Raw genomic sequence first — 22,784 nt, 5'->3', positions numbered from 1 at the left:
AACATTAACTATACACTTATGTTATTCCAAGCATATCTATCTATGTACATGAAAATTAACATGTACTTACTCTCTAATTGCTATTTTTTCAGAATGTCTTGAGGATACTGATGACATGCTTTGGGACATCTATAAAAAGAGAAAAGCTATTAAGTAAAAAGAGAATAGCTATTAAGTACATACTTCCCATTAAGCAAGCTATGATGAAATATACATTGCAGGTAAGAGCATGGCAAGATGATTTTTCATTGATTTCAAACAGTGCCTAGTCTTACAGATTTTATACTCACTCAGAAAACCCGCGATACTTTTGTGATCCTGTTCTGTAGTGGGTTTGGTTGCTTGTGGTTCGGTTTTGGTTTTTATTATTGTATTTTTTTTAATGGCTACCTTTGATTATAAATGTTCCAGCATAACTAACTTCTCCCTCATTATTTAAAACTGGGAAGAGCTTTTCATATCAGTGTCAGTGAAGATTTACTCTGGGCATACACAAGACTTATCATAAATGTGTTCATTCTAACAGAGAAGTCACTGGCACCAGAAAAGGCTGATGGCAGAACACCACAGATTAAACATGTTTATTACAATTAAACTCTAGATGTTGAGCTTAAGATAGTCTCTCAGTTTTTCCACAGTCACAAAATCTCAAGTTTATTGTAATCAACAGGGCAGCACTCCCTGGAACAAAACTGGAGTCAGATTTACTAAGACCAAACAAAGGTTCAATTCTGTAAGGTCTTATATGTATATATAAGGTCTTATATGTATATAAGCCTGTAAGGCTCCTATATGTATATTTTCTTTTAATTGTGTTTAAATTAATAAAATACTGGCACATGGAACAACTTCAATAGGACAAACTAGACCTAAAAATAAACATAAGTGCACACAAAGTTTCTACAAGAACTGTGATAACAAGAAATGACAATGGGTAATTAATGCTACTTCTATCTCCAAAGGAACACCTAGCCCCTGGGCAGGCAAGTAGCTGGGGAAGCTGTTCAGATATAAATGTATCAGTTCCATCACCCTCAATTATGAATTGTCTGTTGTAAGGAGGTTACAACAGACAATTCATAATTGCTCCACAGAAACTCTGACTAGAGCTCCTGCAGTTTTTCCATCCATTCTTACTTCCTGGACCATTTATACATGCTATTCAAATCTAGATTGCTCACACTTGAAGTTCAGCATGTGATTTTTCAGCTGTAACTCAGATACGGTTCCCTGCAGAGAATTTCCTTCCTATTGTCAATCTTGCCCCCTGCCTTCCCCAGAGGCAGTACCAGCATATTTTGGTATGAGCCTGAAATCTATTCACAGTACATTTTCTTCATTTCTTCAAAGAATGGGTCCAAATTAAATGTAGTGCATCACAGAATGCTCTCAAATTCTGATGACACTTTCAGCAGTTTTCTTTACAGGATCCAACTTCAGAATTTTGGTTTTAATTTTTACTTTTATTATTTAAAAAATTTTTTTAGAGGCTACCTTTCTTTCTTGAAAAAGTCACAGCTAGCATGAAATCTGTCAAATTTTTTAGAGTGTTCACAGAAGAGTTTGAGAGTTCTCTTCAGATTTACAGACCAGATATTTTCTTGCTAATTTTTCCAACTGGAATAAATATTAAATGAAAACACAAAATAGCTTGATTTCTGTAGTTTTTCTGAAGTTAATTTCTAACTTCAAGAAAAACAGAATAAACTAGAATGTTGAGAATAATTACATTAAAACCAAGTAAGGAATATTTTATTAATACAATTGTAATAGCCTTTATACAGAAAAATGTTCCCCTTTCTCAATAACTCATTTACTATAACAAAAATCCTGTAATAACATCCCATGTATTAAAAGGAGCTCCTTTTTGTTCCTTGTAGAAGTAACCCACAAGTTCTTCTGCAAAAGCCAATGACCTATGAAGATTTTCTTTTTCACACATAATGCCTTCTGAGCTCCTTATCTGAAGTACCTCAATAGAAATAAACATGGGTATTGAAGTGTTGATCCATATCTCAATTTTAGAAGGGCATTTAAAAGGAGGGGGAGAGAGAAAGAAGGATGAAGAGATAAATCATAAAAACTCACTATGGAAAAACTCTTACTTTATAAGTAAGGAATTTAAAAGCTATGAAGTTCCATTTAGAAATCAAATTTAAATTGCCTTAGAGACCATAGAACCACCAATTTCTCCTACATGGCTTTCTATTAATCATAACAAGAATAATCCTCTATTTGTCTCATACACAGTGTTTCTTCCATTTCATTTTACTCTAATATGACAAGATATCAAGGGTTTGAGTCAGAAAATCTACAGAGAAGTTTAAAAAACTGTCTGGGTGTATTTAGAGTTTTTATTGTAAAAATTACACTTAAGTAAATTCTGTGTATTTCACTGACATTCTGAATTAAAAATAATCCTTGAAAAATTATACTTTTAGATGTCTTGCAACCTTTCCCTACACCTGGTATGAAGTCTAACTTCCCACTATAGAGGTATCAGTTCCTACCAAACTTTTAGGTATCACCAGCCACTTAAAGAAAGTGTGATCTCCATAGCCGTCCAACCAAAGGATGTGCCTATACATACAGGAATTTTTTTAAGACTTAAGATTGAGACCTGCTAGCATGGACAAAGAGGGAATAAATAAAAGGAGAAGAATTTATACTACAGGAATCAAGGGCACTCTGTGACTAAATTATTTTTCCTTCCATAGGCAATTACTGTAGCATTTCATATGGTGCCCGCCTGCATTTCCAGCTACTAGGCAGAATTACAGTTTCACACCTAAGGTGGCAGGTACAGTTTTCCCAAAACAATCTGTAAGTTATTGTTAACACTGCCAATTATGCTTAAAGTGTAGGCATATTTATATTCATGTAAACTGGCCTTGAATCTACTGCTGCTGAAAACTGAGTCATGGTGCCCTGGAAATTACCACCCCATTACCCCAACTCTGGATGGTCTGTGCTCTTTGGGAAGAAGTCACTTCTCAGTCCTGTGAATCTTTTTCCATGAGAAGACTAAGCTCATGTAACCTCTCGAAGGTTATAAGGTTCCCTATTCACCACTTGCCTTAACACTTTAAATATTTTTTAAATTAATTAAAAAAAAGTTAGATATTAACAAATTTAACATTTTTAAGCTTTTCTTACTTTTTCATGAGGCCTAAAAAATGGATTGCACAAATACTTACCAATCTTTGATTCAATCTCTTATTTTCCTCTTCTTTCAACTGCAAAGTCTAAAAGAAAAACTTAATCTGATTAACTGGATATTATACTTCATGTAGTACAAACTTTTTTTTTTAAAGTTCTGATATGACTAGAGCCCAACTACTTGTACAATACTACATCCTTCAGTTCTAAAACAATTATCAAAGCATCTTTTGAACGAAGACATGCAAAAAACCCCTTGAAGTCTAGGAATTATCCTAGTGCTACAAACCTTCATGCTATGATTGTACCTGCATAGTCATATTTCTGTTTCAGTTAGAAAAACATGTAAATGATAGAACAGCAAAAGAAATGTAATATATTATTATGTTATAGGTTCTACCCATGACAAATCCTTTGCAATCAGATGACAGAAAAAAGCATGCATGTGCTCGTAGTCAGAAACACTCAGGCAGTTGCTTCATACAGTGTCACAATCCATTAACAGAAAGCATTCCTGTTCTTTATTTGGTTCCAGTTTTTAGTCCAAGTGATCCTAAAAAGTTGGAAGCTAATGATACCTTTTTTTTTTTTAAAAAAAAAGAAAGGTCAACTTCAAAGACAACTGAGATGAAGTTAGCTATGACTGGCCAGTTAAAAATTACTAGAATCTGAAATACTCCAGCATAACTACTAGAGGTTAATCTCATATTTTACCAAGAATACAGCCTATGAGGAAAAATTACCCATTTTTATGAGTAAGTGGCAAATCAATCTTAAATCCTATCCAACTGTTTTGTATTTCTTAATTAGAAAAAGAAGTTGTAACTTTTCTTTCTATATAAATTCTCTGTATCAATGATCTGTGACTCCTAACAAGTGTGACAGATCAGTCACTTGTACTAAAGCCCACATAAACAAAGCAAGGATAGGTCAAGAGTAATGTTTTAATAGTTATCTTAAATTACTTCAGTGAAATACAGTGATCCAAAAGTACAATGAAAAAAGATTCCCTGAAATCATATTGATAAACCCTGCAGACACTATGATGCATCAGAGCATATAACTGACCACAGCACAACTTTATATGTACATACTTTTAAGTACTTAGTCATTAAGCACTTAACCTCACAAACAATCAATCTACTCACTCTTTCTAGCAACATTATCCTCTGCTTTTCTTCAGACATATGAACATTTTCACTAAAAGAGAAAGAAAATGGACAGGTTAAAAACTAACCTTTTTTTAATAATCAAAAATTGTCTTTTCCACACTGACCTGTTATCTTCACTTAGTGAGGAGTGTTATATATTTGCTAGCACAGAAGAAACATCATAGAAAGACACTTAGGAACCAGCATTGATATTTATGGATGGGGTTTTGGATTATTTTTCCTTCTCTTTAAACCCAGGAGGTTCTTTGTCACAACAAGCCAGTGAATTTTCAGCCATTGATTAGTTTATCAAGCTACATCAGGGCATTTCTTCGTATTTTGCATTGTTTTCAAGACACCAGGATGAAAGATACAGCCCCACATGCTTTGACAGTTAATCCCTGATATTGCAATTCAGCTTCATCATGTCCCATTTTCCTGGTCTGTAGCTCAAAAGCTACTGGGGAGTATTCTGAAGTGCCCTGGTACTCTCTGGTAGAGACACTAATGTCAACTTGCTACTTGTTGCCCTTCATCTGTGGGATAAACTGAGTACTGGAGCATGATAAAATAAATGCTAACATCCCAAGTAATTGCTTAAGAACATAAACAGTAATTCCTAAAACAGTAATAATGTACTTTAAAAGCAGTTTAAATAGGGAAGAAACAACGATTTTCTAGTCCAAACCGATTTGGTTGAGAAAACAGACAAGTTTCGGGATGAAACATGCTATAAATCCAATCAAAATTATCAGAAAACTACCAGATTAGAAATAAACAAACCATACTAATCATTACCTCATTTCAGTTAAAAGGCTGTTTAGCTCTCATGCAATAGGAAGCAGTCAACAGAAACCTGTGAAAGTTTCCATCTAATCATACATTGGGTCATAATTTTATTGTTCACAAGCTCACCTTAAATTTTTTTCTGTACATCTGTTTTGAGAGTGCAGGGCTATAATGATTACTATAAGAAACAGCTCTTTTTTAAAATATGGAGTACTTCCTGGTTTTATTATCAGAGCAAGTTTAGCTTGGCAAGGACAAGTTTTCACTTTTAGTTCTACAAAGCTGTTAAGTGCTCTGGGTATGTGATTCTGGGTCAGGCAGCATTGGTTGTGATGCACACTGACTAAAGTCAATGTAAGTACATCTAACTATTTTGCTCTTGTCCTCTGATAAAAACCTTGCTCCTCTGTGTGGTTGCCAGTCAGGTTTCTTACTTCTGTGAAAGGTATAGAGGAGAAGCCTGGGGTTTTTTACAATGCTAGTGGCATGAAAGTGAGACACTGTTCAAAAGATATGTCAGTAAAATGCAGCCTCACAGTTCATTCACCATTACAATTTTCCTTCTGTTTGACTTAAGTTTTGAATACTTAGGTACGTTCTTTTACATCATGATTGTGGGGCCAAGTTTCACCTTGCAGCTGCATACTTGAAAGTCATCAAACCCACACATTCCTAATGATTGTGACACCACAACTGTATGTACATGTATGTTTAAAAGGCATCAAAGACAGGAGAATTAAACACTAAGCCCATCTGTACTTCACACTTCCCAAGAGCACACATTTCCAGAACAAAAGCATGCTTTATTTCTGCTCTAATGCTCCATACTTACTGCACAGCCATCATACTGGTTTCCATTGTGGAATCCATTCTCCCCTCAGCCCCAAAGTCAGCAACCAATCTCTCTGTGTCTGTGGGCACATCAGCTGCACAGGCTCCACAAGCTTCTGACGCTGCTGCCAAGTAGGTTGATGGAGAAAAATTACTACTTCTCAGTTTATTAACTTCTTCTTCAAGTTTCTTCTTCTCTTCAAGTAAGCGAGCTCTATCTTCAGAAAGTGTTTCAATCAAATCTATGACACAAATAAATGGAATTTCTTTTAATTACAGCAGCACTAAGGATCAAAACCAATCTGCAAAGAATGGAACAGTCCCATTAGAAAAGATGAAACTTCTTCAGAACTTTGCTTACCCTTATCTTTCTCTTGCTGTTGTGTAAGAACTTTTAATTTGTCACTAAGATCATTAATTATGTTTTCTTTTTTCATTTTCTCTCTTGCCAGAACAGTGTTAAAGTTGGTCTGAAAACAGAGAGGAAGTATTACTGAAATAAGGAATACACTGCAAAAATGTAGTGCAAGATAGTACAAAAAGACAGCATGCATTTCAGTTTTCTACAATAAAAGAAGAAATCAAAACTTTTTTACTTATTGCTTTGGTGAAGAAATAAAATGCCAGTACATTTTATTTTTATGTTTTTCTTTAAAATTTTTTTGTAAGTAATTTCATTTTTAATCCTCCCATTCCCTCAAGCCTGATACATACAAGTAGTACAGTAAGAAATAATTTAAAAAACCCTAAGTTGGTTCAAAGATTTTTCTTTAATATTTTTTATTCCAGTTAATGTAAATTACTTGAGCATTCTATATTTAAAACAGTTACTTGAAGGCTTTGCATTATTAAGATAAAACTGAACTGCATCCAGATGTGTTACATAAAATGAAAAAGAAAAATACCATCACCAATACACTATAAACTGAATTAAAAATACATTTCAAGTCATGCATTAATTCTTCAGTGAACAATTAATTATTGCAAAAGATACACAGGAATCCTGGTTAAAAGCTTGAATAGGTAAGCATAAGAAGTGGCCAGCATAGCCATCAGTACCAGTCTAAAAAAATCTTTCCAGTTCTTCAGTACTTCTACTGATCATTGTGCCCTTTAACTCTTAGGGCGCTGCTGAAGAGACAGACAAAACCTACTAACAACCATCTACTAAAAGGATATTTCAAATTACTTTTAATTCTTCTGTGACTTTGAAGATTCTCTTGATATATGCCTATCAACTCTTAAAATGCAAACTATTTGGTGGGCTACACAACTTACATAGGGCACAGCAGCCTTTGTTATGTCTGCATAACATAACTCTGTTATATACATACATATAACATATATACATATATATAACTTTGTTATATGTCTACATAACAAAAGCATAAGCGGCACCTAAGGAAACTTCCCAGAGGAAAAAAACACAAAACCCAAAAAAGACAAAGGTGAAGTAAACTGTCAGTACTGACTGATACACCCTTTTTCTGGGTTTGGAGTGTTTGTTTGCTTTGCTTGGGGTCTTTTTTGGGTTTGGTTCACTGTTTGTTGTTTTTTTTTTTTAAAGTTCCAGCTTTCCCTGGAATTTGCTGCCAATGCCTCCGAACCTTCCCTTCCATGGTCTGCTCCAGAAATGAAGAATACTATTAGATAATGAGGAAAATGGAATACTAAGGAATATTGGAAAAATAAATCAAATTATTACCAATCTAGGAAAAAATTTCCTATTCGATCTACTATGTAAGGCTAACTTCAGCATTAATGCTTGTAGCCCAATTGCAGTAAGACCCCTTTCTTTATAGTCATCTGCAATTTTGTGTTCCCTACTCCCTGTATCAAGTGATTCATTGCATTCATTCACCAAGCTGGCTGATCACCACCCTTGTCTCTTTGTCCTTATTTGATCCTACCACAGCTACAGTAAGGAGAGGTGCTTAAAACAGAAAATCCTTTCTCAGTGTTTAAATGCAACAAAGCTGCAGATAATAGCTGTTACTAACAGATTTAATTTAGGAACTTGAGACTCCTCTACAGAAACTAAGAACCCCAAGATGTTTTGAAAGGAAAAAATGTGTGGATTTAGATGTAAAATAATAATCCAGTGCAATGTGATTTTTATCAAGATAAGGACTACACAGTGTCTTTAAGTTTATTACATAAAATGCAACGTACATTGTTTGAACCTCAAAACACAATATGTTTATGCTTTGAACCTCAAAACACCACCTGTCCATGGTAATAAACTTTAAAAGACAGTGAAATACTAATTGATTCCAGATCAATTAGTATTTCAAATAATTAATTTTGTGTTGTCCACAAATTTTTTAATACCTGGTCTCTTTCTGCAGTTAAAGAAATGAATGAATATAGATTCCAAGCACTTCAGCAAAGGAAGTCACAAAAATTGAATCTGGATTGCCAGTTGTTTGGTAATTGGTTTCGCCTTCTGGTTTTGTTTTTTTTTTCTAGTGGAGTTTTTTTGTTGGTTTCTTTGTTGCATTTTTTTTTCCTTAATGCTTAAATGTTTGATTACATTAACACATCATATCCTGGCTTCAGATAATCACACAAGTTTAGAATGTGAAAGTGTTACAGAGCAAAAGAGAAAACCGTACTCTAACTTCAAAGCAGCAAAAGAATACAATTGTCCTGGGAGCAAAAATAATTAAAAAAAAAATAAAATCAGTTTTACCTGCTGCTCTGCAGTGAGTGATGTTCTGATGTTCTGCATTTCTTCATTCTTTCTTTTCTCTTGTTCTTCAAGTTGCTCTAAGAACTTCATTTTTTCTTCCTGAAGCTTCTCCTGAAGTTCAGCGACTAAGTTTGATTCAGCAGATGATTCAGCAGGAGGACTTAAAAGAAAATGTTTAGGCTTTAAATGTGCAGCATATACCAAGTCCCACAACACATGAAATAAACACACACACAAAAAGTCAGACGTGCATTTTGAGACATTATTTCTGAAATATTTAATAAATACTATATTATAATTAAACCCTTACTAACTTCAGTTCTACTTTTTAATCATGAGCATCTCACCAATTCTTACTTGGGTTTTCTCTGTTTTAAACGTAGCATGCTGGCTCTAATTTTGAAGTTTTGTGGTGGGGGAGGATTTTTGTTTATACTTTTAGTAATGTAACAGAAAGTCAGCAAAGTGGTAGAAAGAAACAACTATCAACGTCACAAAGATACTTAGTATGTCAAAATGCAAAGCCTTCAGAAATATCACATAAGGAAAATAATTCAGCAGAAGTCTGATGCTAAGGAATTCAGATGTGAAACTCAAAATTCTGGATTGCAGAATCTGGAGGACAGCAGCGATGATCATAAAGGAAGGAAACCATCAACAGTCACAAAGGCAGGATAATGACCTTAAATGGCTTTTGAAACAATGTTACATAAGCGAAGTATTTCTCACCACTGAAGCAAAAACTAACTACACTCTTCTGTGCTTTGGCTTGAGTTACCAAGAATGCCTCTGAAGAACTTTAGAATAGAGAAACCCTGTAGTTGGGCAACAATTGTGAAAAATTGTATTAAGTTTCTGTTATTCATCTGCACCAGAATCATATTAAAACCATACTGATATTACAACTAATCATATTTAAACCCAAAGCTCTTAGCTGAACTAAACCAAAGCAGAAATCATCTGCCTCTCAGATGGACTGCCTGCACTACTGCTTGCAAATGACAGCCAAGTAAAAGATATTGCTGCTCTGCAAAGGATGCTAGCACATTACCAGTTCTCATACCTCATCACTGTACCAGGCAGTAGGTTTAAACATTTAATCTGAAAAGGTCTTGTCAACTACAGCAACAGTGACAATGGCTAACTTTATTATTTTCAAGATACCAAAAGCACATATCTTCAGATTGGGGTTTCTTTGCAAGCAAACACTTGCATTGCTCTAAGATGACAAAGAATGTACTTAACACTGCTACTTGTTTTACCACATGGGGATATACTGAATATACAAACTATTATGCAGCAGCTAAGCACTCAAAAAGCCCATAAGAAGCTCTAAATAAAAGAGCTCTAAAAGCCAACTGAAGTTCTCAAGAGTGGCTAAACAGCCTCTGACATTCTAGAAGTCAGAAGTAAAATAAGCAGAGAAAACAAAGTCATTAAACACTCAGGCATATTTTTTTGTGCTACCAAGTCAACATTTTCATGCTTGATTAAATTTCAATTTATTTCTAAGTGAAGCCCAGCTAGGGGAGAGAGAGAGAGGACATGCACTCTGTGAAGCTCCACTACATATTGGTGATCTGACAGAAGTGGCTGGGCAATACTAAGACTGCAACATACCAAAGCAGTAATTTCATCTTTAAAGCAGTTAGGATTCCTATTCTACTTTTAACATTCTTTAGAGTATTATAGATATTTTAACTAACCAGAAAACTGTTTAAAAATGCTTAACAACAAGTCATTAAAGATATTGTGGTTTTCTCTACTGTTTTACACTACTACATAGTGCAGAAAGAGTAAATGAAACTACAAATGCCTTGCAGTTTTATTATCTTTCTTTATCAAAATGACTTGATTTTCAGACACACCAAACTATGTTAATTTTTATACTGTGGTAATGCATGGATAGCAAACATTCCTTTGTTGCCTCTTAATATTTTTGTTAATTTCCACGGAAAACCCTAAATTCCTGACACCAGTACAGTACTCAGGTAAAATTTAGCAATCTGTCTCTCCATCTGTACCTTCTGAATGGCTTATGTAACATTACTCTTGCAGAAAACAACAAACATATAGTCACATGCCAAATAAAAGTTGTTTTCTACCATTACAACTGCTAAACAATGAGTGAGAATAACAAATCAACCTGAGTTATTGACATAGCTTGGGGTTTTAAGAATTCAAAAATCAAACAAGTAAATAGTAACTTTGAAATCTTAGGACAGATTTACTCAACATATAAGCACTCTGGAGATAAAAACATAGTATATATCTTGATTCCTAGAGAAAAAAAAATAACAGCAGAACAAAGGCATAAAAAGAAGCCTGAGGAGGCAAAATATATTTCAATGTCACACTAAAACTTAAATTACTTTACAGAACTTTGTAACAAACTAACAGCACTTCTTTGGATTGAAGCAGATAATATTTCTTTGAAATACATTATCTGTTTTATCCAGTTTGACTAAGAATACACACAGCTGTAATCACAAGTTGAAAGATAAGTGTAGGTGGATTTTTAAAAAGTCTGATGACACAGCTACATCTTTTTCCTGTTGAGTCAAGTTCTTCAAATTTCTACAATGCATAAATACACAGAAAATTAAAAGAATGCAGAATTTATCTTTTTTCTTCTCATCACACCATATTTCATTAACAGAGTATTTTCTTCAATTAAGAAGGGCTGTTCTTAGATTTCATTATCCCAAACTTAATTCAAAGAAGCAATATTATCTTGATGCATTTCTTTATACACTGACAAGCAAACACAGGCACTAACCCATCACATAATCATGCACTTGCTTGCACATGAAAATCCTGAGGTAACAGACAATTCCAGTGAAGCAGATATTCTCATTTCCCTTGGACTATGACTATGCTGTTGGACTCTGCATGACCTCCCCTCTCCTATCTTTTTTTCTTTTAACAGTACCTTGATACTAAAAATTTAAAAGCTAACTTAAGTCTGTACTCATTTTTTGCAATATTCTTGCTTTTATGTCAATTCTGTCCATTTTATTGATCTTTTCCCATTTCACATACTTGGTATAGCCTAATACCTGGGAAAAAATTTCTCTATTAAGATTTTACAAACAAGATCGATCTGCTGCATTGATTCACACCACAAGAACATAAATGATAAATGCTAGCATTTAAAAAAATACTGTTGCTAAGCCTTAGTCACATGGAAAAATTCTACTATTTCCATTCTATACCAACATAATGTAGGCTGCTGGCAGGCATTACAAACTCATAAGTATGTAAGATACAATAGAAAGAGTAATTCTACGCATTCTTGGCTAGGGAAAACCATATTTTTAAAATGGAAAAATCTCTCCAGAAATTAACAAAGAAAAATGGTGATGTTAGGATGTTATTTAAGAATATGTTGCACCTTTGTGTTTCATTACGAAACTCAAACTGAAGACACTGAAATAGGTAAGTGGGGCAGCGAAGGTCATTGGAAGTGCACGTGGCCATGGGACAGCTCTCAGTCAATCCTGTATAAACTCTCACACAAGTTTTCATGCCCCATTATCACCAAGCTGGTGTACAGTTAGCCAATAAGGAAAGTTATCAGGCTACCCAAAAGCAAGCCACTGCATGCTCACACAGTGCTAGCGGAGCAAGGATGGGAAAAGAGAGGGGCTGAGACCATCAAAATTGCAATTTGCTACTGTGAAAATGAAAACACTCCTTCAACACGACTGAAATATAAAACCTTCGTTGCTGTCTTGAAATAATCCTGTGTAACATATTTTACAGTCCTTGAAATGAACTACAGAAATGAGAACACCACTACCTATCAATATTTTGAAATGTGAATATAGAAACCAATACAGATAAACACTATTACAAGTACAACAATCTTAGTTACTGCACAGCATGTAGTAAATATACCATATTGATTAAAATCCTAGGAAAACACAGTAACAAAATTCTTACAGTACCTCTGATTCACTTGCATCTCAAGTTGCAGTATTTTTTCCAAAAGTCCTTTTTCAGCAGCTTCCCTCTGTAATTCCAACTCTTTACAAGCAGTTTGTACTGCATCCTCTTTTTCACAATTGAGCTTCTGAATGAGCAACTGCCTGTCTTGTTCTTGGTTAGATATTAGCAGTTCTTTCTCTTCCTTTAGCTTATGGATAATAGCTTCATATTTTTCCTGCTGCTCACAGAGAGACAATTTTTCTGTTTTTTCCTTCTCTAGGGCGGTCATTTCCAACTCTAACTTACTTTGCAGTTCTGTTATTTGCTCTGAAAGTCTTTTTTCTGCCTCAGCAGTTTTTTGATGAAGAAGCGTTACTTTATTTAACTCAGTTCTAAGCAAATTTGATTCTTCTTCATACCTATTTACTAGCTCAGAAATACACTGATCTTTCTCAATTGTCATCAGAGTCCTTAGTTCTGATAAGCCCACTTGATGTTCATCACTGCTGATTTGTATTTTATTGTTTAATTTATCTATCTCCTTTCTTAAGCTTTCAGTTTCCTTGTCAACCTGAGATCTTAAGGTCTCTTGTTGCTGATTTCTGCTTTCTTCCAAAAGAAGCTTCATTTCATCAGTTTCTGCCTCTTTCAGGGCAAGTTCAACTTCTAGTTTGCACCTCAAATCAGACAGATCTGAAACCTTCAGTTGTAACTCTTCTACTTGTTGTTGTTTCTCTTTCATAACTACCTCATGAGATTCCTGCATTTGTTCAAGTCTATGCTCGTTCTCTTTTTTTAACTTATCCAAACAGTCCTTGTGCTCAGCTAGGACCTTCTCAAATTCCTGTAAATGCCTGGCTTGAAGGTTGCTTTCCAGTTCTTTTAAATGGCTTTGCTCTAAACTCTCAAGTTCTGCCCTCAGGAGTTGTAGTTTCTCATTGTTTTCAACATGAAGTTTTTTCAAGTCTTCAAGTACAATTTCACGTGACTGCCTCAGTTCCTTGATTTCAGAATTCTGTGTCTCCATTTGGCATTCCAATTCAAGTAATTTCTGATCTTTCTCATTCTGAAGGCAAACCACAGCTTCTTTCTCATTCTTTACTATTGCAAATTCATCATTCTTATTCTGAAGAACTTCCTCAAGACCTAACAGGTCACCTTTTAACTTTTTGATTTTCTTTTTACTTTCTTCACCATCCTCCAGTAATTTGTTAATTTTAGATTCATACTCACTTCTCAAAGACTGTAATTCATTTTGATGTTTATCGTTTAGCGTTTTTTCAAGTGAAAGCTTCACCTTTTCAATTGTATTTACTATTTCTAAGGAAGTACATTTTAAAGAATTAGAAAAGTCACACTGTTCTCTTTGTACAAGTGTTTTGAAATGGCAAAGATCTTCTTTTATACCTCTTAAATGTACCTTTGAGTCTTGTGCAATAACTCTACATTTCTCCACACAAACACTGAGAGAAGCATTTTCTACTGAAACATCCTTTACACAGGAACTTGTATCTTGCATACGCCTACTGTCTATTGCATTGATAACTGAAGAATAAAGAGATTCCACCATCATTTCTGGGCTTTGTGGATCACTTACAACATTAGGAGACACTAGATTTTCTTCTATTACAAATTCATTTACTGCTGACATAAAGTCAGATTCTGGGCTCTCGGCCAATGAATCCAAGTCTAATGATCCTTGCTTAAGAGCTTGCTCCAAGTTTGGATGGGCAATAGTTTCAAAATCAAACGTGTGAGCATCAATGCTGTCTGGAGACAATTCTTCCAATGGAGCTGGGGGACACACAGGAGGACACAGGGGACCCTGAAGACTGAGTGATGGAGGAGTTCTTGAAGAGGTAGCAATTGCGGTTCCTGTAGCACTTTCTGTCCTTGGCGTGGTAGCAGATTGTGGTGATGCTTGACTATTGGAGGCCTACAAGTTACAAAACAAGAAATAAATATCAAATGATAACGAGAACTGTTAATATTAAAAATTAATTCAAAATCACAAGGCAAAACAAGAACTTTAAAAAATCAGCCTTATTATTTGTAACGATTCAAAATATGTACTACTAAAACTTAAGCAAAAATTGCAGAAAATCAAGGAGATCTTCCATTAAGTTTCAGAAAAGTATCATTTGTAAACACATAAATACTAAATGTTCACCTACCCCAAAGTCCTATGTAGAGTATAGTCAACTGCATCTTACCAGTCAGAAATAGGCACTGGTTCTTTACAGCCTATGTATTTCGGTTTTCCTAATAATTTCATTAGTAAAATATTTTTATTCTATTATTGCCAATGTTGTAATTAAAAACTCCTTTATGCTATTAACTATTATACGCAACATGGAATATGGAAGCCCTAAAGCCAACGATACATCTATAGATTTTTAAGACAAAAATATAAAACTTAAGCTTCAGCAAGTGCAGAACACTTTCCAGTGTAAGCCAAAAAGCAATGTACAGCCTCAGTATCCACCAAGAACACATGCCTGGAAAAGTCTATAATAGGATGGATAGAGAAGCCATTTTTCCTAGGAAAATTATAGTGAAATACACACAGTTAAAATACATAAGGCAAGTAGTGTGACACACAATTAAGGGGTATGCACAGGATCATCAGGATCACAAACTGGAAGAGATGCAAAGCTTTCTGAACATATCAGTGCTCTGAAAGATCCCAGATGCATTCTCTGTAACACCATAGCTCAACTATTACCTTGCTCTTCCATCCTTCACCACTAAGAACTTGCTTGATTTTCTTCATATAAGAAATGTAACAACCTTGAAAAGAAAGAGTTCCTGAAGAAAAATTCATGGGAATTTTTCTAGCAGAAAATTCCCATAAAATGTTCAGTCTCAAAGTGTTGGAAATCTGAGGGTGCTCTTCAACTGCCTCCAGCTGATAATTCTGTGATCTTGCTCATGCCTCTTTCCCAAACCATCTACACTGCCTCAATGCAACTAGAACGCATGTCTGGCGTTATTTACTATATTAGCTATTATTGAAAAACCTCTGCCATCCACTGAATTCAGCTACTTGACTGGCAACAGTTAGTGGAGCTTGGCAATAAATGTTCAGCGACAGCAAAAATCCCAGAAGTGACAGACATTGATCTGCTGTTGTATAAATAGCCATTTTTTGCTGTCTCCCTCTTGTACAAATGATTGTTACTCAAAAAGGGACCTTACCCTCCTCTGCACCAAGGAAATATTCCTTAAAGGAGATATAGCATGTTTAATAATTCTCAGCTGTGATTTAGGAAGAATCTATCCCCAGTTTCAACACTCATCTATTTAGCAAAGTTGCATTTATACCTCAGCTCTCTTAGCTTTTGCATCTTTATGAATCTAAATCATACAATGATTTTTAAATACATTGTAAAAAACCCTTGTGATCACTGTATACAGAATATTGTATTTATGAAAAGTGAAGAGGACATGAAACAAAAAATGAAAAGGAAATGCTCATTTCTAAATGATCCTATTAGCCCAGGTTTAGGCATTTCCCTTGGATTTAATTTCAGCTTGTTGTTTATCTAAGAAAACTTACAATAATATATGTTGAAGGGTACTGTGTATGCTGATACATGCCTAGGTTCAAATCATGCTTTAAGTGACAAACATCTGCAATTAATATACCAGAAACACTAACAAAAACTATCATCACAGATAGCAACCACACACTAAAAAAAGCAATTCAAAGACTTTGAATACGGGAAAGTCTTACAGAAACCCACATGGAAAGGAATGATAGTATCTATTTTGGCAACCCTGCAGAATCATCCTAGAAGATACAGAGTAAGGATTTAGCTTAAAAAAGAAAAAAAAAATAGTCACTCTGTGGAACAATAATGAACTCTCTTTCCTCATGACCTGGGTCTGTAGCACACTACACACCTCAGCAGTGGCTTTGGTGAGTTGGGAGTCGAGTGAGAGCACCAGATTACTGCTTAGAGAAGAGTTAAACCTCACATTTTGAGTATCTGAAACTCTGTGAAGACTTTATTTACTGAGGAGCCTGAGCCTGCCATCTAGTCTGTTTACAATCTACAGGCAGCAATGTATGCACATGTCATAGACTAATTTTTGTAATGACAAAGGAAGAGGAGTCAAGAGCAAACAACAAAAAAATAGAGATACAAAACCAGAATTAATTTCCAAGTTCTCAGGCATTGCAAGACTACGCGCTTTGCTCTAATTATGTTACTACAAAAAAAAAATAATCAGGGATGCTCCAATTCTCAGGAAGATTACAAGCAGTGTTTCAATTCTAAACTCAACTAGAAGAAATGGTACATTTATGATCTGATTTGAAAAGCCAGCTTCCCTTATAATAAAAAATTTTAATACCAAAGGATTGCATATGTTAATTACCGACTAATCACCGAGAAGACACCTTAATCACCTTACCCATGGGCACCTTAGCTTTTCCTGGACACCTTTAACCCAACTGCTGACCTGCTTAAACTTTGTATTATGGAAATAAGAGGGCACAGCAACATCTTTGAGGCTATTAAATTACAAAGAACAAGCAGAAGGTCTTAAAAATGAAAACAGATTTCAAAGTATTAACAAATTAAACAAATATCCACAAAAATGTCATTTAACTACTCTAATGTAATACTAAAGTAAAAAATTATCATTAATGTTCTATGAACTTGAAAACTGAAATAATAAGAGCTATGGAGACACTTGAAAAGAAATACTCTCAACACCCCCAGTAAGTAATTCAATCTCCTCTGACTTGCTCTTTATTCCCTTGTCTGCAGCCACACTTCCCTCCTGCCTAAAGCAACTATCAAAGAACAGTTGCTGTGGCTGATGCAGTAGGATGAACTTCCACTTGATCCAGACAGAATTAAACTGCTGTACTACCAACAATCCAGGGAAAGTATCCCAGTCAAATCTGAAGAACAAAGCTTCTGCTGCCACTAGTATGGAAAGGGAAATGCCAGGGTCAAATGTGTCTCTTTTGTAGAGTATGAGAATAATAATATGGGCAGCACTCAACACCTGCACAGCCAACTCTGCACCAAGCTGGGACAGTTCACCACCAGAAAAAGTGGATGCATGAAGATGTAGGTATCTTCAAGACAATTATCAAATGTTTATTTATTCTTCTAATTATTTACTGTGAATTCTCAGCAATACTGAAGATATAAAAAGGAGCATTTTAAAAACTACTTCAGTAATTCTACAGAGGCAAAAGTAGTATAATTAAAAAAAACACTTCTATATTAGCTGCAGAGCAAACCAACCCAGAGAAAGACCCTGTGTCTTTCGACAAGTAGTAAAAAGAACATTGCCTTTGAAAAGTAAAAAATCTCTGACAAATCTGTTTGCTTCAATTCCAAAAAGAGTTCAAATGAATCACTGAAATGACACACAGAGATGGGCATTTTCAAGCTGACATCATGAATGGCCCAGCTCTGATTGTGCAATGCAATTTGTTCCAAGGAAAGAGACAATTATCCAAATCTGCCTAAGCACCTGACATTTCTGTGTGACTGAAGAATCCAAATTAGTCAAACAAAAGCAAAATAAAAGAGTGTATTTTCCCGATTTGGCAAACATCTTTTTCAGTTCAGCCAGATACTTATAATTTTTTTTCAGGTAAGTATGTCTGAAGAAAGAAGGGGAAATTACAAACTTCACAAATTCAGTTATATTTCCTGCTTACCTTTCTAATGTTTTTGTGCGTATTTTGAATTAAAATCTAAATTTCACATTCTTCTGACACTGCAAGCCTTTGTGAAAAAATTAATTTATTAGAACAGCTGTTACTATCCTAATTTCTTACGAGATAAATTTCAGGATTTGGGACTCCATATTGGGAGTGAATGTCTACATTTTAGAGCAAGGTCTGTTGTAAGGGCATGTTCAGAAAACACCAAAATTTCACAGATTTCACTTCCAGCAATTTCAATAGCTGTTCCAGTGTTCAGGCCCTAATACTCTTATTCCTAATAGCTGTTCATTTGCAAAACAATCTTAATAAAAAGAGAAAATAGCTGGGAAATAATAAGTAATACACCTTTTCTATATTACAGACCAAAGAGCAGCCCAGATTTCATATTTGACACAAATAAAATATTTTCAATAAATCTCCTGTTCAAATCCCAGAGAAATCAAAAGATAGAGAACTTCAGGTCACTTGGTTTAAGCAGGAAATTGTTATTTAAAATTAAACATGATCATAGCTTTATCTGTTATATAAGATGCTTCCCAGTCAGCCAAGTGCATACAAGAATTTACATCGCAGACAATAACACAGCCCCTGGAAAAACCTACTGACTTTCTACAGCAAAAGAAACCCAGTTTGAAGCAGTCAAGTTCACAAAAAATATCTTCAGCATTGCTAAATTCACCCAGTGTTTCCCTGAGAAAGGCCACAGTCAGAAGGTAAAAGCAACCTATTGGGTGTACTATGGAATTTAGAGGCTGCATGCACAGAAGCAGAAGTGATTGGCAGAAACACAGTTTCTAGGGGAAGGAATCTGCTTGACAGGCAGAGTGAAACTAGGAAGGGATCTTTTTCCCATCTGTTCCTTCTGTACTCAAAGAGAAAGACTGCACAACAGCCAACCAAAGCCCTAAAATCTCCTTAACTGCTTGTGCCAAAAGGGCCTAAGAAACAACGCAGAAATCCAGAGAAGTAAAAAATTCACTGAATACAAACCAAAGCAATGCATTCTGCAGACAGAAGATTTGAAAGTGGCTGAAAACAAAAATGTAAACAGAGCAACTCTACCTCTACAACTTCTGTGGAATACAAACATCTGTAAAATATTCTCAGAATATTTACTAGTTCATGATTAGAAAGAAAACTTACGCAGTTAATTTTCATATCAGGAAAAAAAAAAGATGCATTCTAAAGTGTTTGATACAACAATGCTATGAAAATAGTCTACTGTTTTAAATATAATATTCTTTTTTATTAATAAAGAAAAGCAAAAATACCTTTTGCTCATTCAGCAGGTCTGTAATAGTTTGTGACATTTCATCCAAACTCTGTGCTGCCTTGACCAGGTTATGTAGAGCACGTACATGCTGGTGAAGAGGTTCAAAGTCACAAAGTATGGGAACCCTTAAAAACAGTACAGGATTACTTTTTTCCACACTGTTTGTTTAATATTCCAATCTACTAAATTATTATGTGTATATTTCAACAATACTAAGCTTGGGTCTGTATAAGGTCTGTATTTTCTTAATTTCATCTATTTTATATGAAAAAAAAAGTCTATGAAGACTCTCTGGTATTTTTGTTTAAAATTTAAAACTTGGGCACTTTTAAGGAGTCCATAACAATAAACACAGTAATAACCAAGTAATTCCAGTCTTTCTGCCCAAGGAAAGCATTTGCCGGTAGTACCTAGAGTTCCAATGACAGTAACAGAAGTGATTAGATATCTAATTGAAGCACTTGTGTTTGCAAATGACTGTATTTTGTCTCCAGTTGGATGCTCTCCAATCCAGCTCTTCCTCTGAACAAGCAATTAATTCTCTACTGTTTTATTTTCATGACAGGTAACCTAAAATTAAACAACTGATTAATGCATCCTGATCACATTTCAAGTGTGGCAAGATAAGCTGAAAACATGAAGCAACAGTTCATCTAGACTAACAATATAGTAAAAGCAGATTACACTTCAATGTATTCTGCATTCTCTATTCAATATATAGGGCAAGTGGCATTAAATGTATTTCTGCAGAATTAAGATTTCAATCATTGCTCAAACACAATTTCAGAAGACAGAAGCACTGTAAGTAAATTAAAACATCATTTTAATTATGCTGCTGAGAGGTTCAGTGCTGATAGGAAAAGACTTTGTGCTGGGTCTCAGTTTTGCTTATTGCTTCCTCTTTACATGTTAAACGAAAACACCAAAGAAAGTACTGCTCTCAAGTTTCTTCTGAAGATCAGCATCAACCCAAGGTGAGTGACAGCTTTTACCCACATAAGTTTAAAGCTCAACACTATCCTCTATATTTTTCACCAAATGCAACCCTGAGCCCAGAAACCAGGAGGAATGACATAATCCCACCTCTATTGCCATCAAGTGGAAAGCTATGTCACTACAATTCAAACCAAATGAAATGTCATAAGTCAGTGATTGGTTTTCTGACAATAGCAGGGCAAAATTCTTTCTGAACTCAGTATAAACTTCCAGGAAGATTGTAAAATTCTTGCAGATTAAAAAAATCAGGTAAACATTAGGAATAAGATCCTATATTTGCACTTTTTTCCCCACAAAATTGATGAGGAGAAACCCAAGGAGCAGAACACGATAAATTAAAAGGGTACATCAGCTATAAAATTACCTATGGCAAATCCACTATGATGGTGACTAAGCTCACTACATTTGCTAACTCCACCAACGCTACCATAAAGATAGCCAGGAATTCTGAATCAAAAAGAATGCCAGTCCAAAAGACAGGTGAACAAAGGCAGTGAATCCAGCTGCTGCCTTATGCACCAATAACAGGTATTAGGTTGACACTGTTGGTAGACCTGACAAATGACAGTGAAGCATCGTCCTCTTGCATTTACCTTTGTAATGCAATCCCAGTTTTGTGGGACTGTGGCCTTGGGGCTAAAAAAAATCCAAAACAAACAAACAAATAAAAAACCAAAAAAGAGGAATCACAGCAAATCTCAAATCTCTAACTGCAGATCTCTTTTAGGAAGAGGATGATGATCTGAATGTGGTCATACTGACAGCTCTCCTCCTAGGCAGGACCTTACACACAACTTGCTATTACCCATTTCTGGCCCATTATCTTGGTTGGCATTTCTCCACCTTGACTGCTCTGAGTTTGGAAGCTCACACTAGCAGTCATCTTTTTCACTAAGATATCTCCAAGTTCTAGATAAGGAACTAATCCCATAAACTGCTTTTGAGACAAACCAGTAGCTTTCCTGTCTACATATGCATGTCTGCCTCACTGTTGGGAAGTAAGGAACATAGAAATAGAGCTTCTACTCAAAATGATGGATTTCCATTGACAGCAGAGGCACTTAAGAAAATGCACTTTTTAGCAAATTCAGTCTAATAAAATTGGAGAAAAAGTAGTAATTGAATATAGGAGATCTCTATGATCTCATGCTGAGCTAAAGACATTTATTTTATTTCCTACAGAATACCACACAAAGAAAAAAGTATCAAATCTCATTCTGATCTGATAAAACATAGTTATGAGTTTATTTCAGTTTAAAACTGATAGCAATTGTTTTGGTCTTTAGCTCTAGGCAGATCAAAGGAACACCTAAAATCCTTTACATCTCAATACAGAATAGATATGTTCAAACCATCAGAACTTGAATACATATGTATCTGCATTAAGTCAGTGAAGATCATTGCTTAAGAATGGTAATAAGATCAGAAAATCCTTGCTTGTTTTTTATGGAAAATGACCTAAGGGAGTGGAAAACTGATGAGGATAGGACCCCCAGGAAACCTATTTCTGTAACACACAAAGTGTAAAGAGGTGCCTTACCTGAGTAATGGCTGTACTTCTGAAGGACAGAAAGACTGCAAAAACTGCAAGTCACTCAACGAGATATCTGGAAGCTCACTGTCAAATCTGCGAGGTTTTCGTGTCTGTAAAGAAGATATTAATTTACACACTGCTGTAAAGTATCAGATGACTAAAGAAGGATCAAGAAGAGCTTAATAAATAACACGGAAAAGTCAGCAGTAAAATGATCTCTTACTCTTAAAAATCTTAAAAAGATTTTAATTTTTAAGAAATCATGTCTGGTCCTTTACCCCTAAAAAACACTCCTTACACTTGTAATGATTAATTATGCATAGTACTTGGGCAGCAGTAGAATAGAGTATTCCAGCTGGAAGGGAACTACAATGAGCATCTAGTCCAAATTCCTCCCTATTACCAAGCTTCATAAACATTATAGATGTGTTTAGAAGTTAAGGGATATGAAATGGCACTGAAGCTTTATTTATTGTGCTGCTACACATACAAATATTGATTCAGTTCAGTATTTGAGACATTGAATTGAGTAGCATTCTTATCTTCCAAGTATCCTTTAAATTAAAAAAAGGCTGAAAAGCAGAAGCTGAAAAGGTTAAAAAGGCAAAGTGAGATGGCAACATTAGAATCAAGGAGTTAGCTTACTTCAATTAACCAAGCTGTATTAAATCAAAGCTAACAGGCAATATTTAATTACAGTGCCCTCATGTTATCAGCTAATTAAGAGCCAA

The 22,784-nt window shown here is 35.0% G+C and overlaps 1 protein-coding gene across 2 annotated transcripts in view; it reads right to left on the bottom strand.

The window, feature by feature from the left end:
* RB1CC1 (RB1 inducible coiled-coil 1) overlaps positions 1-22,784 on the bottom strand; it is a 65,976-nt gene that overhangs the window by 4,663 nt on the left and 38,529 nt on the right. For both annotated transcript variants that reach the window (XM_054284769.1, XM_054284770.1), the window contains exons 13-21: positions 22,060-22,163; positions 19,522-19,648; positions 12,573-14,488; positions 8,623-8,782; positions 6,292-6,400; positions 5,932-6,172; positions 4,308-4,359; positions 3,198-3,245; positions 71-129 (exon numbers count right to left, since the gene is read on the bottom strand). In XM_054284769.1, coding sequence (XP_054140744.1) covers positions 71-129; positions 3,198-3,245; positions 4,308-4,359; positions 5,932-6,172; positions 6,292-6,400; positions 8,623-8,782; positions 12,573-14,488; positions 19,522-19,648; positions 22,060-22,163 — 2,816 coding nt within the window. The remainder of the gene's footprint in view (positions 1-70; positions 130-3,197; positions 3,246-4,307; positions 4,360-5,931; positions 6,173-6,291; positions 6,401-8,622; positions 8,783-12,572; positions 14,489-19,521; positions 19,649-22,059; positions 22,164-22,784) is intronic.

This window comes from Melozone crissalis, unplaced genomic scaffold, assembly GCF_028551555.1.
Source record: "Melozone crissalis strain CALT ecotype California unplaced genomic scaffold, PUWL_Pcris_2 ptg000042l_1, whole genome shotgun sequence".
Classification (NCBI taxonomy): domain Eukaryota; kingdom Metazoa; phylum Chordata; class Aves; order Passeriformes; family Passerellidae; genus Melozone; species Melozone crissalis.
The sequence above is the reverse complement of the archived record's forward strand: the minus strand, read 5'-3'. Positions and strand labels throughout refer to the sequence as shown.